Source organism: Crocuta crocuta, unplaced genomic scaffold, assembly GCF_008692635.1.
Source record: "Crocuta crocuta isolate KB4526 unplaced genomic scaffold, BGI_CrCroc_1.0 scaffold388, whole genome shotgun sequence".
In the NCBI taxonomy this organism is placed as follows: Eukaryota; Metazoa; Chordata; class Mammalia; order Carnivora; family Hyaenidae; genus Crocuta; species Crocuta crocuta.
In genome coordinates, this window is record NW_027528867.1 from 979904 (window position 1) to 996920 (window position 17017).

The window sequence follows — 17017 nt, forward strand, 5'->3', positions numbered from 1 at the left end:
GCCTCCATTTGTGTGTGAAATGCACGGGACTCCCACCTCACCGAGGCTGTTGTTAAAGCTAAATCGGATGACCACATCTACACTAAGGGCCTAGGATCATTCCGTGCACACTTGTAAAGCAAAACATATTGTTGAATAAATAGTGGTAAATTGAAACCAGTTCCAAAGGTAGAAAGCAATTGAAGGGATAGAGAAAAGACTCTAAACTGAAGAATTAGTAGAATTCTCCTGGGCCCAGTTCAAGGAAGCACAGAGCCCACCCAGAGTCATCAGAGAGGCCAAGAAGAGGCATCAGCTGCTCAGGCAGATTCACCACTGGCTAGGGATGAGGATGAACTTGTTAATGCATAGAATTAATTCCTCAGCACCCAAACCAGGGTAAGATTTGAGAATTTCAAAGAGCCTTAGATTTAAGATAGGCAACAATGGGGTAAAGAAGCTTTTGAAGTTCTCTGCCTTTGTAATGGTCACAATAATCTAATGGATGATTTAAATTACCTTGGCTATCTGAAGACTTTTTCCTCACATTCCTCCTGGGATACAATCCAAGTGAAAAATATCGTGGATTGCCATTAGATCTGAAAGGAAAAAATGCGCAATTCACCTTGCTCTGGTGCTGTGNAATGTTGGGGGCTTAGTCCTCACACCTGAGGGATGGGAATAAGTCCTCACCCTTCTACTAGAGCTGTGGTTTAATCCCACCTCAAAGGCAGAGGGAGGGGCATGTTTAATTACACAAATTACATGGTACAGGGGCATATGTCCTGTTCCTCTTTGAACATCATGTGACTGAACCTCAACTAAGAGACTACATGGATTTGGAGGGACCTTGGCAAGGAGAAGAGTGCAGTCCTGACCACTCAGGGCGCCGGCCCAGCCTGCTTCTGTGCCTGTGTAGTTGGGGTGCAAAATGATTTGCAACGGTGCCACGCCCAGCAGGTGAGAGATCTGATGATTGTGCCCAGCAGCACATTCAGCCCTATTTGTCTTTCCCCAGATGTCAAAGAGTGACAACTTTGGGGAGAAGATGAAGGAGTTCATGCAGAAGTACGATAAGAACTCGGATGGGAAGATTGAGATGTCAGAGGTGAGTCCTACTGTCCAGGCTAATAGCTGTGTGGGAGGGACCATCTGGGGCCGTGGGCAAGCATCCTTCTAGACTTCCCAGGGAGGTGGTGGTCTGGGAGCCCCCACCCCACCTCCAGCACCGACCAAAGAGAACAGGTGAGACTTTTTCTGTGTCTCACAAGGAAAGAAACAACAAACACTGGTTTAAGACAGGGATGGAGACCTTAAATGCTCTCAAGGTCCCCAGAGCTATTGGAAATGTGTGATGAGCCCAGCTAAAGAGAGAAAAAAGAGAGATGACTGGAGAACAAGAGAGTTCATGCCCCACCCAAAGGTATCCAAAGGCAAAATTTTTAATTAATTATTGAAACATAATTTGCATATATAGCATGTATAACATATGTTTACGTATACACACATACATTTATACATGCATAGATACATACATATTGTTAAAATATAAACTGAAGCATATTAAAAATTTAAAGAATGGGGCACCTGGATGGCTCAGTCGGTTAAGCGTGCGACTTTGGCTCAGGTCATGAATCTCATGGTTTGTGGGTTCAAGCCCCACGCTGGGCTCTGTGCTGATAGCTCAGAGCCTGGAGCCTGCTTTGGATTCTGTGTCTCCCCTCTCTGCTCCTCCCCTGCCCACACTCCGTCTCTCTCTCTCTCTTAAAAATAAACATTTAAAATTTTTTTTTAATTTTTTTAATTAAAAAAAGAGTTTATTTGAGCAAAAATTGATTCGACTGAGGCAGAAATGGTTAGGAACACTCTACCAACAGTAGCTAGGGGAAATACTTTTATAGAGAAGTGGGAGCAAAGCAAGGAATTTATTTGATTGGCTATAGCTTAAGTGGTTGCACTATTTGGGAAAGCTGAGTCGGCTGTTTTGACTGCTTGTTTCAGCTTTGGATTGCTCACATAGGCCACTGAGGCATTAAAGCCACCTCTGTTTAATGGCTTCCTTGTTTAATTAAACAATTTATATGTATGCACCCACATGCACATACACATACAAATATGCATGTGTGTGTGCACCTAACCAAACACCTCTGGTAATCAGGTGGTGACCTGTGTTCTAGAGGTCATCAAGAATAATGATAGCAGCACATGAACCAGGGCATAGCTCCTCCCAGCGTGGACCGTTTGGGAAGCTGCCTTAGGTCAGTGCCCAGGAAGTGGAGACTGAGACAGAGATTCAAGCACATGGGATGTATTGAGAGAGCTCTCTCAAAAGAAGGGAAGAGCACAGCAGAACAGGGCAGAGGAAGGAGCTTAGGAAGGATGTGGTCTCAGCTGGATCCTGGTCTTGGCCTGATCTCACAGGGAGCTCTGGAGTGTGGACTGTGCCACACAGTTGGTCTCACCTTGAGGCAAAGCATGGGGTGGCCCTCTGTACCCCCATTTCAGTTGGTCGTTGGTACAGGCAGCTCCCTTCTGGTTGGGGGGGGGGCGTGGGGAGGGGCCAGCGGTGGTTTGGTAGAGGGCAGCTCTCCTGCCAGGAGTAGCTATGAGCCATTAGCAGTCATCCTTCACATGAGGGACGGCCCACCAGCCTAGCTTAAAGGGGATCTGAGAAACATACCAAGGGCACAGATTCCTAAAGCTGCAAGTCTCAGAACATCTGGACTCAAATGGGTTTAAACCAGGGGTCACCGGAGTTTTTTCTGTTAAGATCTAGCTTATGGTAGGGGCACCTGGGTGGCTTAGTCGGTTGAGCGTCTGACTTTCGCTTAGGTCATGATCTCGCGGTTCGTGGGTTCGAGCCCCGCGTCGGGCTCTGTGCTGACTGCCAGCTCAGAGCCTGGAGCCTGTTTCAGTCTGTGACTCCCTCTCTCTGACCCTCCCCTGCTCACGCTGTCTCTCTCTCTCTTTCTCCTAGAAATAAATAAAACATTAAAAAAAAAAGTTAAAAAAAAGATCTAGATTATGGTAAATGTTTTAGGGTTTGTGGGCCATACGATCTCTGTTACAAGTGTTTCAACTCAGCCACTGTGGCACAAAAGCAGCCTTAGACAATATGTAAATGCATGGGCGTGGCCATGTTCTAGTATAAGTTCATTTACAGAAACAAGAGTTGGGCCAGATTTGGCTCATGGGCCATTGTTTACAGACTCCTGGCTTAAACTATGAGAGGCTCCTAATGAGAAAATCCATGGGAAGGCTTGGCTCCAGAGGAAGGAGTCCAGGTCCCCAGCCCTGCTTCTCTGCAGTTTTTTTTTTTTTTTTTAAACAACTAGCCTGTCTGCAGGTTTTACTTATTTTTTTTAAATATTTTAAGTTTATTTATTTTGAGAGAAAGAGAGAGAAAGTTGGGGAGGGGCAGCAAGAAGGAGAGACAGAATCTCAAGCAGGCTCTACACCAGCAGCACAGAGCCTGATGCAGGGCTTGAACTCACAAACTGTGAGATCATGACCTGAGATGATATCGTGTTGGATGCTTAACCAACTGCGCCACCCAGATGTCTCTCTGCCCCTCTTGACTCTGTTCTCTGCCTCAAAACAGCTTCATCCTCAGGCTGGTAACAAGATGGCTGCAGCAGTTCGAGGCATCACATCCACAAACCATCACAAAGGATCCAGCTCATTATGTCACTCATAGAGACAGGGAAACCTTCCCCAGAAGTACCCATAGCAGACCTCCCCTCACATTTCATTGGCCAGAACCAGCACACGCCAATCACTAGATACCCATAAGCCAACCATTGGCAAGAGAAACAAGAGCACATATAGCTGACTCAGCCCAATCAGAATTTGCCTGTGACCCGGGGCCAGAGCGAGGTAAGTGGGGGGCGGCCAGCAGTGTTTGCTGAACAAGGGTATCTGTGTTTTTAGTATAATTTACATACGATAAACTGCATCGATTTGAAGTGTAGAGTTCCATGAGTTTAGACAGTTGTGTACAACCATGTAATTACCACCACGATCAAGATACAGCATTTCTATCACAGTCAAAATGTTCCTCCACCTGGTGCAGGCCATCCTATTCCAGGCAACCACTAAGCAAGGATTAGTTTGCATTTTTTAGAATTTTATATAGACGGAATGAATGAAAAGATAGTAAGCTTTTCAGACTGGATACTTACATTGTAAAGTGGCACCACTTTACTATCCCTAAAGCTGCTCATCCTCTAAGATCTGGGGTGACCCAGATGCACCTCTCAGAACATCTTTCTTCCCTTTTGAAGGACTAACCTCAGGAAGAAAGCAAAATGCAGCTCCCACGCCGCCTTGCTACTAGCCATTTAACCATCCTCCCCACAAGAATGTCTCCCCACTCCCCACTCCCCCAGCAGAGCCCTCTGTAATGTCTCTGTTGTTCTCTGGCCCCCACAGCTGGCACAGATCCTGCCAACGGAGGAGAACTTCCTTCTGTGCTTCAGGCAGCACGTGGGTTCCAGCACCGAGTTTATGGAGGTGAGGCCAAGCCGCTGCCTTCCCCCTGCACGCCGGGGTCTGCCTTTCTCCCATGTTCAAAGCCAGGCCCAACCAGATGCCAGGAAATGGTCCCTTGGGGGATAGGAAAGCCCTTAGATCTCCACTATTCACCAAGTAGGGTCCATGGACCAGCAGCATCAATAAGCATCACTACCCCCTGGGTGCTTGTGAGCAGTGCAGAGTCCCCGACCCACTGAATTAGAAACTACATTTTAACCAAATCCCCAAATGATACGTGCAAGTCAAAGTGTGGAGAATATGGAGAATTAAGTGTGGGTCAAGTACCTTTGGGAAATGCCATGTACATGCTTATCTCCCCTTCAGGAATTGGTCATTTTTTGGCTTCAAGATCTCACATACTTTGTTCTCAGTAACATTAGTGTCCCTTGAAGTCCCTCGAGCTTCCAAGGAGCATGCATGGGGAGCATGGACTTATGTGCCATCATAAAGCTGGGAAAACCCAAGGAGAATTCCAGCTTGCGGTATCTTCCAGTCCTGATTTTTTTTTACTGTAGTCTGTGCTTCACTACCCCCCTTTAAAATGTCTTTGCAACAGAAATTCTTTGAAATCTTCATGTGAAATAGACTATCCATACTCCTGTCTTTTGAGTAATAGTCAACCAATAGATTGAACCATGTGAAATTGTTGCTATTTGACCATTTTTGATTTACAAAAATTCCAAATTTCATATGGTTCAACCAGATGAATTACTAATCCTGATACCAGCAAACTATCAATATTTCTTGCTCTTTTTCTGGGACTCTGCACCCCTGGCCATTCAATGTATGTGTCCCTCACAGTGACACTCAACCCATACCCCACACACACTGCCTGCTATGGTAATGACTGGCCTTAAACTTGACTCAAGTTGCCATTCCTCGTGTTAAATCCCTTTCCAGACACCGGTAATCCCCTCTCCGTGACTTACTGCCCAGAACCTCACATGGCATTGAGTTCCCCACATGGATAGAAAGTTGGTTAGAAATAACTGATTCTCAGGGCAGAAAAGTCATTTTGTAAGTGGCACCTTGCCTAAGCATCTGATATGAATTTCATTTTATGGTGTTTTAAAGGATTTTCTCAAGTTTTTTTTTTTTCAAGATGGCAAGATTCCATAAGCTAGTAATTGACATTCTGGATTTTGTTCTTAGTCCTTCTCTTGCCTATGAGAGGGGGGGTGAGGAGTCTGCATATACTGGTAAGAATGCTGCTTTTGTGGGTGTCCATTTTTCTGTCTGTGGGAAAGGGAGCATTATGCCTGATGGCTCCTTCTCTGATAGGGAGGCAGCCAAAGATTGGCCTCTATTCTACTTCTGATCTGGAAAATGGGGATGACGACAGCTTGCTTAAATGCTTACAGAGAAGCAAAAAAATATCTTTCTGTCTCTGTGTGTCAAAACCATTAATGGCTTCTCTCTGTGTAGCTGACAAGATTCCATATTCTTAACTGTCTTTATCCTTTAATCCACAGTATAACTGCTGAGCCAACACCCCTACCAAGTTTCCTGGGACCCCACCATCCCACAGTACCACCCCCCTGGCGTTGTTCATTTGCTCCATTTTTATCAGCTGGAAACATGAATTGGTCCCTCTGCTGCCCTGAAAGGCTTGTGCTGTCAGATAGCTCTGTCCCACTGCTAAGCACAACATTGTAATTTCTAATTTTAGTGACGCCTCAGGATTTCTTTGAGATTTTACAAAGCCCGGGTCTCTTGAACTCTTTTCCTTGAATGGGAAGGGAATGACCCACTGATGGACCAGCACAAAATGCTGGTGGGGAGAGGAGTGAGCGGAGAGCGTGGGGGTGGATCCAGAGAGGGAGGGAGGTCAGACCCAGTGGGATGATCTCTTCCAAAAAAGCGAAAAGCAAAGTGATGCTTTGTTCTGAGTGAGGACTGGGGTCCCTTCAGGTTACCCTCCTTTTAGGCAACTTGGGGGGAGTCTGCCTTTTTTTCCAGTCAAGACTCAGATGAACTAAATTCTAATGTACTAAGTACCTGCAGGTGGCTGGTATAGTCATATTTGTAAACCTGCACATATTTCTTAGTACTTTTCCAGGCATGAGTAAGAATATTTTGATGGTACCAAAGAATTTTTTTCTTCAGAGAAAAGACACTCCCCTGTTAGATACCATCTATCCAAGTTGTCTCTGATATAAGTCTGCCCTTCTGTTGGGATTTGCTCGTGTCTCATAACTTTTTAAGAAATCAGGATGAAAAGAATTCTACCAAATTTCTTGAGCCACGACTATACCATGAGAATGACACAGACTTGTTTGCTGGTATGGAAGAAAGATCCCAGGATATTCATAACACTCCTGGCAATAAAAGGGAGAGATGACATGGAAAAGGGAAGGGAGGCAGGAGATCAAAATTTGGCAAAATAATTTAGTGATTGCTTGCTCTCAGAAAACCGAGTGTCACTGGTGGCCAGTGTGCAGTCTGGAGCTGAGGGAGAAATGAGGAAAAGTCAAGGCAAGAACTCTGGAAAGAAAATATAAGACATATGATCAGGCACCAACATAGATCAAAGATTTGGGGAAGTGGGGTTCTCTGGATTGAACAAGGAGAGGGATGGTTTCCTTAAAAACAGGAAAGGGAATGCTTTTTTATCACACAGATGGGGAGTGGCCTTGGGATACTCCAAACAAGCGGACTGTACGACCAGTTCTGCTCCCATGCAGACATGGCTGCCACGTGCACCATGATGGGAGTACAGGAAGTTATGTTTCTGCCCCTTCCAGAAAGTTCTTACCCTTGTCCCCAGCCCCCACCCAAAGAATGAGAAGCTTCAAGAGCAATAAAAGGACATGCTGTATACCCACAGCAAAAATTGGATCCACCAGATCCTAGTGCTAGAAGTGGCTTGGTTAGCACCTTAGAAAACCATAACCCTATTCAAAAAACAAAACAAAACATAACCCTAGTTACAAAATGATCCAAAAAGAGACCCGGGCTTGTAGCCAGATAGAGTAAGGAGACCTTGTCCGAGCAGTTGTGTTTTTTTTTCCTTCTCTATGTGACCTTGGCCAAGACACTTTCCCCATTTCTTCATCTTTGACTTGGAAGGGACTGGGCTAGACCATCTCCATGTCCCCATCCTACTGTAATATTCTTGAACATCAAGACTGGTCCTTGGAGCACATGTACCCCAATGTTCATAGCAGCACTCTCCACAATAGCTAAAACATGGNAGGAGGCTTATAGATGTTGACAGCTCTTTGCAATTGGGTTGGCATTCCCATTACAGGCTTGGCGGAAGTATGACACAGACAGAAGTGGCTACATTGAAGCTAACGAGCTCAAGGTAGGATAGGCCTTGGGGAGGGCATGGAAGGCATGGAGAAAGGGACTGAGACCACAGTGGTGGTAGGTGTAAGGAACCTGGGGAAGGAGTAGATGTTGGGTGAGGAACATGGGTTTGTGTTCTGCCTGGGAATACTTAAGCCTGGCTCTGAATTGATGGACATGGTCAGGACAGCCCTGTGAAATCAGTAACATGGAGCTGCGGGGCCATGGAGTTCAACCCGACTATACTCCTTTGCACGTCAGTGCCCAGGACAGGCACCTCCAGGGCAACCCTAGCAGACTGGCCTTCTGGCTTGTACATCTACCCTTACATTCCTGTGGAACTAGTGATCCCCAGGCACTGTTTAGACCTGTGTCTGAGACTCTCTGATGAGCCTATCTCATGAAGTGAAGTTGCATTCAGGAGCCACCTCCAGGCCTTCCTGGTCATTCCACAAGCATTAGGGATTAGGGAATTATGAAGGATGGAAACCATACAAATGGTAGACCTGAGAAAACAACGTTAACTAGCAAGTAATGAGGGAAGAACTGACTGCATGAGTCAGGAGCTCTGAAGAGATCTTTTGTATTCTAGGGATTTCTTTCTGACCTGCTGAAGAAAGCGAACCGGCCATATGATGAACCCAAGCTCCAAGAATACACCCAAACCATAGTGAGTGGTCAGACGTGTCCCTGGCCCCTCCAGAGGCACAGGACTGGGCCCCCAAGCCAGCGGGATTTGGGGTTTTCAGGCTGCCTCTTCAGGCCCAAGTGAAGGGACTCCAGTGCAACTGACAAAAGGGATGCTAGTTCGTGGCCCCACACACCCTCTCTCTGAGATCCTCACTGAGCCACTGTGAGACTGGGAGCCTTCGTTTCCATGACAACCTCCAAAACTAAGCTCCAGGAGAGGATGGGCTTGGGGAAGGTGGCCTTTGGTGCTGGCCTCCTGTGCTTCTGTGGCACTCGCCCCGAGAAGGGGAGGGAGGAGCAGTGACCAATTTAGACCATGCTGGTCCCTGACCTCCAGGTGACCTCAGAGGAGGCATAAGCACACCCCACTCATCCTCCTTCCTCCCTGGTAGAAGGGGATAGCAGGTCAAAGTCCCACATGAGAGGTCAAAGCAAATAACCCAGGCACCTCTGTCTATCCTGAACAGCTACGGATGTTTGACTTGAACGGGGATGGCAAATTGGGCCTCTCGGAGATGTCCCGGTAAGTGCCTGACCTCACCCCCATGGTCACTTTGACCAGTCAGCAGGGCGAGTGACCAAGCTAGATTTGAGGATCAAGACCTCAGTGTGTCCACCTCCCTCCTTGTAGAACTTGCCACCAATTCCTAAGTGCTCAGACACGGTTCCAGAACTATAGGCATTGCTTCCACATCCCCCCACGTGCAAGTTGTTCTCACCTCTGCCCTGTGTCTTAAGCTCTGCTCTAACACTTTCTTTCCAGACTGTTGCCTGTACAGGAAAACTTCCTGCTTAAATTTCAGGTAAAAGAGCCACTCTGTGTTTCTTCACTTCCTCCCTTCCCTCATCCCTGTTCGCTTCACTCTGCCACGCTCCTGTCCACCCCCACATGTGTGCATGCACACATACACGTGCACACTCAGACCCATGTGCTCACTCACTTGTACATGCATGCAAGCACACATACAGGTGCACACCTACACATACACACAGGTGCTCATTCACTTGTGCTTACATGCATGCAAGCACACATACCCATGCACACTCAGACACATCCTTGCTCGCTCGTGCACACATACCCATGCACATTCAGACACATGCACTTGCTCATTCGTGCACACATATTCATGTGTGCACACACTCATACACGTGCACACTCACATGTGCTCGCTCATTCATGCACATATGCACACAAACACGCATGTGCATAGACACATGTGCTCGCTCACTCATGCACACACGCATGTGCAGACACATGCTGCAGACACATGCACAGACACATGCACTCACTTGTACACACATATATTCAGACACATGCACTCACTTGTACACACATATACATGCAGACACATGCACTCACTTGTGCGCACATGCGTGCACATACATGTGCATGCGTGCACATAAATATCAGTGCAAACACAGACACATGTATTCATTCACTCATGTACACATGCATGTGCACATACTCGTGCACACACACACATGAGCTAGCTCACTTGTGCACACATGCACATGAGCGCACTCATACACATGCAAAAGCAGACCCGTGCTCACTCATGCACACGTGCACCCATACACATGCACACACAGACACATGCATTCATTCATGCACGTGCACACACACGTGCACACAAACACATTCCTTCACTCGCACGCACACACTCTCCAGGGTTTTTGCTTCTGTCTTTAATACCTCGTGTCTTATAGGGCATGAAGCTGACCTCTGAGGAGTTCAATGCGATCTTCACATTTTACGACAAGGTAAGAGGGAGGACAGTGTGGGATGGAAAAGTAGGGGCCCCCGTCAGCAAGGGAGCTCCCTGCCAAAGGGCTCGGTCCTGTCCTTCAGAATCAGGAGGTGCTCAGTACTGCTCCCTGGGTGCCAGGTCATAATTGTGCACTGGAGCCAATTGTTTCGCTGGGTGGTTGGGAGTGAGAAGGCCTCCGGACCACCCACCAGCAATTCCTCTGCTGCCCCCACCCCTGTGACTCCAGTAGTCTTCCTCATAACTGAAGGGTGGGGGGTAAACTTTAAATAGCCCCTGCATTCATCCTGACATCGCAAGGAGTTAGCTAAATCCTTCTTGAACCTCATTTATATTTTTTATGCAAATGAAAACACCAGAATTCAAATTTGCCCCAAAACATCCCGTTCCTGCCTTGACTGGTAAAGTCAGCAAGTTAGGTGTTCTGGCACCACCTGGTGTGAAAACCTTGGGCACAGAGTAAAGGGAAGGCTAGACTCTGCAGGCTGCCGGGATGAGCTGGGGGAAGAGAGGTCAGGTCAGGGATGGCGGGGCCTGAGTTCTAGAGCTCTGTGCTGCCTCTGCTCCCCATCACCAGGACGGGAGCGGCTACATTGACGAGAACGAGCTGGACGCCCTGCTGAAGGACCTATATGAGAAAAACAAGAAGGTAAACAACTGAGCCTGGACAGCTGGGGTGGGGCGGGGGGAGTGGCTCTGGGGCACGAGAGAGGCTTCTGAGGGAGAGCGGGTAAGGAATGTGGGGTGCATTTTGCTCTTTTTTTTTTTTTAATTTATTTCTGAGAGAGAGACAGCATGAGCATGGAAGGGTCAGAGAGAGAGGGAGACAGAATCTGAAACAGGCTCTGAGCTAGCTGTTAGCACAGAGCCTGATGCAGGGCTTGAACCCACGAACCATGAGATCATGGCTGAAGTCAGACACTCAACCGACTGAGCCACCCAGGTACCCCTCATTTTGCTCTTCTGATCACCCATAACTAGGCAATGCCAGTTTTGGGGTTGTTTTGTTTTTCTGGTTGGATGATTGGCTGATTGGTTTATGTTTCTTTTAATTGTAATAAAATAGACTTAACACAAAGCTTACCATATTAACTATTCAGCAGTGTTAAGTAATCCACATTGTTGGGCAACCATCACTACCACATGCCCAGAGCCCTCTGCATCTTTTTTAAAACTTTTTTAAACATTTATTTATTTTTGAGAGACACAGTGTGAGTGGGGGAGGGGCAGGGAGAGAGGGAGACAGAATCTGAAACAGGCTCCAGGCTCTGAGCTGTCAGCACAGAGCCCAACGGAGGCTCGAACTCATGAGCCGTGAGATCATGACCTGAGCTAAAGTTGGCCGCTTAATCGACAGAGCCACCCAGGCGCCCCCAGAGCTCTCTGCATCTTTCAAAACTAAAACACTATCCCCATTAAACAACTGCTCTCGGCTCCTCCCTCCCCCTCACCAACACCCGCTGGCACTCACCAATCCACTTTGTCTCAAATTTGACTGCTCTTGGTGCCTCCTAGAAATGGACTCATGCGGTATTTGTCTATGACCGGCTTCCCTCAGCATAATGTCCTCCAGATTCACCCATGTTGGAATTTCCTTCCTTTTTAAGGCTGAGTAATATTCCATTGCACGGCGATACCGTCTTTTGTTTTTCTGCTCGTCTGTCAACAGCCACTTGGGTTGTTTCCACCTTTTGACGGTTTTGAATGATGCTATGATGGGTCACTGGCAGCTGACTGGCACAGCTCATGGAGTGTCAGCCAAATTGCCATCAAAAAAGTCTTTTTGCACAAGGAGAGATTTGAGAGCGAGGGGGCCAGTGGGAGGTGAAGATATTCCAAGTCAATTAGCTGCATAGTCTGGGGCTGAACAAGAGGCTGATAGGAGACACAGAACCGTTTTTTGCCCTCAGAGAAAAGGCGGAGAACTATGCTTCCAGGGACAGACGCCAGGTGGCCCTCCACAGACTCATCCCGGTGCCTGGGGAGCGGGAGGGGCCAGGGGTGGCAGGTGGACCAGGATCCGGCAGCTGTTTTTGTAGCTGTCTTCCTTCACCTCCTGGAAAATGCCTTTCTCTGAGCAAATAGTTTTGCTCTTTAATTAGATGATGAACACTCTATACTTGGGTCTAACTGCCTCAGCTGCCAGGCAAGAGCTAAATTTACTGCTCAATTTCAAGGGGAGAAAATCATCGCAGCCTCTGAGTCTGTCTCCCCTTCCAATTTGCTTTCTGACCTCTTCCTCTTTGTCCTGAATATCATTTCTTTCATCCTACATTTGTTTTTGTTATCTTCAAGTGCTTTTTGAAAGAGGCAGAAAATAAATTATCAGTAAGCAAATACTTCTTAGGAAGGAGGACATATTCACCAACTGTTTGAACTCAGCAGACTTTTTCCTGGCATCAAATTCTAGGAGAAAATGATTTATGCACCCTTAGGTGTCCAAGGAGTGTTGGGCATCCTAATGGAAAATATCTTTAACTGTATTAATGAGGCATTATTCTTCTCCATATGGCCCTGCTGTACACCTGAGGTTGATCAGCCTGGAGGCCAAGCGTTAAATCTTGGGAGTGATCCACTTAGGCTCTTTCTTAATTACCACAAATTACACCTCATATGGCTGCACAGGTTCACTTGAGGTGTGGAAACAGAAACAGAGTCAGGGTTTGGGTTTAGGAAGAACCCCCGAAGGTTGAGAACAAAGATATTAATACAGTTGTTTACCTGGGAGCCTGCCACCTGTACGAAGCTCCAGACGTGGCCCCGGGGGCTGGAGAGGATGAGTCGGTAGAGAGAGCCCCAGGCCTGGAAGCCGCAGCACCTAGAGCAGGGAAGGGAGCAGCCCTGCTTTGTGAACTCACCTGACAGACCCACATTCCCTTTTGACAGTGCAAGACTGCACTGTGGTTTCTGAGCAGATGCATGTTTGAGGCTCCTGGGGAGACCCAACCTCAGCATTTCTCACCACTCCTGAGACAACTGCCGCTCACTAAAGTGTTCCTCCGCTCCAAGCAGAACTTCTAGACCTAGAAACTGCGTAGCCCTGTCCCGTCATGCTGCTAAGTTTTTTTTTAATTTTTAATGTTTTTTATTTATTCCTGAGAGAGAGAGAGACAGCATGAGCAGGGGAGGGTCAGAGAGAGACGGAGACACAGAATCTGAAGCAGGCTCCAGGTTCTGAGCTGTCAGCACAGAGCCCGACTCAGGGCTCGAACCCACGAACTGTGAGATCATGACCTGAGCCAAAGTCGGACGCTTAACCGACTAAGCCACCCAGGGGCCCCTATGCTGCTAAGATTCTTGATGCCACAGTGAATCGACAGTGAGGTGGGCGGGTGGGGCAGATCTCAAGTTCCAGGTTGATATATGGGGTCCCTTCCTTGGCTCCTAATTTGAATGGTAGATAGTATTATGAACTCAGTGATATTTCCAGGGACTTCAAAACTTCAGGGAAGATGCTTCCCAAAGCTAGATATGCTTGCAAAGTGCCCTTGGGGTGGCACAAAACCGGGAACTGACCACGTGAAGGGATGTCCTGAAACCACATGATAAAAGACCTTTGAGCACCAAAAAAAAGAGGTGACTGAGGACAGGTGAGCCAGGCAAATGATTAGAAAGACTTTGGGACTCAGGAGACTGAGGATATTTATGGCTGTAGAGTTGGTCCAGCCCTTTGGCAAATACCTTAATCTTTATACTAAGTCTTCTCATTAGTTGAATAGGGATAAAGACCATCAGCCTGAAAGGGGAGGTATAAAAAATAGATCTGCCAACATTTTCAAGATAAAAAAGGAGGCGGGGGAGGTGGATTAGGAGAGAGGGTACGTCTGAGCCAGAGAGAGGAAGAGAGAGAGAAAGACAGTATAAGCCATTGATGATCTTGCTATATTTCAGACCTATTGGTTGTGTTCAAATCAATTATTGTAAAGCATGTATTCAGCACAAGGCATATCAGGTGTTGATGTCCTATTTAATGCTGGCCTCCCATTTTACCTGAGACAATGGACATACGTCCATGGGTCACCTTAGTGGGCCTTGAAGGTCACAGAAGCTAGTGAACAAGAAGTAGGCAGGTGAGCTTTGCTGCTGGAGGAGACAGGAGTTAGAATTCCCTGTTTAAATGGGTGAGGTTTAGGAAAGGCCATGGGGCCTTGCAGACAAGACCAGGGCGCTTCCTCCGCATTCTCTTCCTCACATGCAGGGAACCAGATGGAGGGACTGGAGGCCCAGTGTGGTAGAGGACCTGATACAAACTATGCAGAAAAAATTGCTGCTGTCACAATAGCTACCAATTTGGGAGTGCATACCGTGTGTCAGGTGCTGCGCTACGTGTTCACGTCCATTCCCTCCACTAACCATTCTAACACCTCAATGAGGCAGACACTGTAGTTTACGTACCCATCTTACAGATAAGGCAGCTGAGACTCAGAAAGGTTCAATACTCTCCCTCAAAGCAATGCAGGCAGTGAGTGAGAGGGTTTAACCAGAGCTTTCTGACTCCAAAGCCCATGCTTTGCTGGGACAGGATAAGAGAAAGTCTGTGGCCCAAGTGTTTGTGAATTACTAGGTGAGCCGTTCTGGGGGGCCATCCAGTGAGGGGCTCTTACTCATTCCCTCTGTCTCCTAGGAAATGAATATCCAACAGCTCACCAACTACAGAAAGAGCGTCATGTCCTTGGCTGAGGCGGGGAAGCTCTACCGCAAGGACCTGGAGATTGTCCTCTGCAGCGAGCCCCCCATGTAAATGGGGTGGGGGGCAGGAGCTGCTTCTCCACCTCCCCCAAACCCTGCCCTGGCTGCCCTGTCACTTCTACCCGGACCCAGAGATCGTGAGCGCCCCTCCTCCGCCCCTGCAACCTGCACACACCAGCCTGCCGAGCAGGAAAGGGGAGCTGGAGGGAGGGTGGCTGACGGGCCCCCCTGGAGCCCCCTCCACCCTCCCCCTGCCTGACCCGGGAAACTGCTCCGCCTGCAGTTGGGCCCCAACGGAACGGAGGTGGGCGGGGCATGGGCGGAGCTTCCCTGCCCCTCACCGCTGCGATGCATGAGCTCCTCCCATGTACGATTTAGGCTTCTGTGTCTCTCTCGCAGTGGACCCTTCCCTCCCGCTCTGCTCCCTTCCTTCCCATGCCACCAACCCACCCAAACTCCCAAGTTCCACCCACACCTTGCTAATGGCATAGCTGTCTTCTCAGAGTCCCTGTTCGTGGAGGGTGCCGGCCCTTTGTCCTCTTGACTCAGCGTGCTCGTTTTCACTGTGGGTCCCTTGTCTCCTTGTTTACCAAAGAAGAGTTTACAGACAATAAAGTGGAAACGTTCTGCGTGGAAACTCACCTAGTTCTGGTCTAGTGGTTGACTTCTGTCTACAGTTAGCAGCTCTTACTGACAAAGAGGGAGCCAGTGCAGGGTAGAGCTAGGGGGTGGATCCCACAGATTGGATCCACATTCTTTCTAGTAGGGACGCCAAGTGGGTGTGGCAATAGTGGGACTAGGTAGTCTTCCCCAGGCAGGGGGCACCTCCAGTCAGGAGTTCTGGACCACCACACATTTAACCTCTCCTCCTCAAAGTGTAATTTACCCCAGACTCACCAGATGCCTCACATGAATCTACAGAGCTGAGATCCTAGAATAGAGAACTAATTTTTTCAAATGCTGTCATTCACCGTCTACAGGATGCATTTGGGCATTATCTCATTTAATGCCACAGCAATCCTACGGGATGGATCACATTTTCAGAAGCAGAACCTGGGGCTGAGACATTAACTTGTTCAGGGTGATGTAACTCCTAGGAACTGCTGACTGAAGCACTATACCAGCAAGGTGGGAGCAGGGAGGGGCATACTGGGATCAGAAGAAGCCTCATTTCTCTCCCAGCCACACCCTGCCTGATACAGCCCAGGAGGTCACCTGACCTCCATCCACCTGCTCGCAGCTAACTAGGCCAGTTAGAGTCTCCTGGGACCCGAGATGTACATTCAGGGCCATCAGACAGTGTGTGTGGCATTGAAGCTGGGTGGTGATCGAGCTTTGGGGGCGAGAGGTGGCAATTCCTAACCAAGCCAGAACTAATGCCGGAGAGAGCAGAACTCAGCGTCTAGGAGAGGGTGTCGACCAGAGGGCAGGAGAACACGTGCAGAGAAAAACACAGGGAAGAAGANAAGTAACTGTCACTGCCCCTGGGAATCCCTGCTTCCCAGTGTTCAGCTTGGGTGCCACACACGTGGGAATCTTGTATTCATTTGCTCCGTTGTCTTCATTCAATAACAAATATTTATTGAGTACTTCCACGGGAGCTTATCCTCTCAGGTGAAAGCCAATAAACATAAAATATCATGATGTAAAGTGGTGATAAGTGCTCTCAAGAAAAGTTCAACAAGGGAAAAGGACAGAAAGGGCAGAGGTGCTAGTATTATAAGTTCTCTGAAAAGGTGGTTTTCAAGCAGAGACTGAAGTGAGGAAGTGAAACTTGCTGCCATCTTAAGAGAGTCCAGACAGAGGAAAAGCCAAGTGCAAAGGCCCTGAGGTAGAAGAGTTTCTGGCATGCTCAGAAAGGAGTTCCCTGAGGCAAGAGCAGAATGAAGGTTGGGGGTGAACAGATGAGGTGGGGGAATAGGCGAGACCAGGTCAGGTGCTGTGTTGGGAGACCATGAAAAAGGACTTTGGATCTCATTGTGTGAAGGGAAGCCATCGGGGGCTACATCAGAGAAGTTACATAATGTATTTTAAAGGCCACTCTGGCTCCTCTCTGATGACTAAACTAC

At 48.0% G+C, this 17017-nt stretch overlaps 2 protein-coding genes across 9 annotated transcripts in view; one reads left to right on the top strand and one right to left on the bottom strand.

Moving 5' to 3' along the window:
• Positions 1-15589, top strand: part of CALB2 (calbindin 2) — a 28036-nt gene extending 12447 nt beyond the window's left edge. The window contains exons 3-11 of the mRNA XM_077756340.1: positions 998-1087; positions 4411-4491; positions 7763-7819; positions 8396-8473; positions 8961-9016; positions 9257-9296; positions 10201-10254; positions 10837-10908; positions 14884-15589. Of these exons, the coding sequence (XP_077612466.1) occupies positions 998-1087; positions 4411-4491; positions 7763-7819; positions 8396-8473; positions 8961-9016; positions 9257-9296; positions 10201-10254; positions 10837-10908; positions 14884-15000 (645 nt within the window). The 3' untranslated portion in view covers positions 15001-15589. The remainder of the gene's footprint in view (positions 1-997; positions 1088-4410; positions 4492-7762; positions 7820-8395; positions 8474-8960; positions 9017-9256; positions 9297-10200; positions 10255-10836; positions 10909-14883) is intronic.
• LOC144225171 (uncharacterized) overlaps positions 1-17017 on the bottom strand; it is a 48359-nt gene that overhangs the window by 10685 nt on the left and 20657 nt on the right. For 2 of the 8 annotated variants that reach the window (XR_013333222.1, XR_013333221.1), the window contains exons 4-6: positions 12981-13077; positions 11731-12134; positions 499-578 (exon numbers count right to left, since the gene is read on the bottom strand). Coding sequence is in view for 1 of the 8 variants with exons in the window: in XM_077756341.1 (XP_077612467.1) it covers positions 11970-12134; positions 12981-13077 (262 nt within the window). In the remaining 7 variants the exon portion in view is untranslated. Of the gene's footprint in view, positions 1-498; positions 579-10621; positions 10888-11453; positions 12890-12980; positions 13078-15423; positions 15530-17017 lie in introns of those variants that run through there. The other 6 variants (XR_013333220.1, XR_013333226.1, XR_013333225.1 and 3 more) reach the window with 6 other exon arrangements.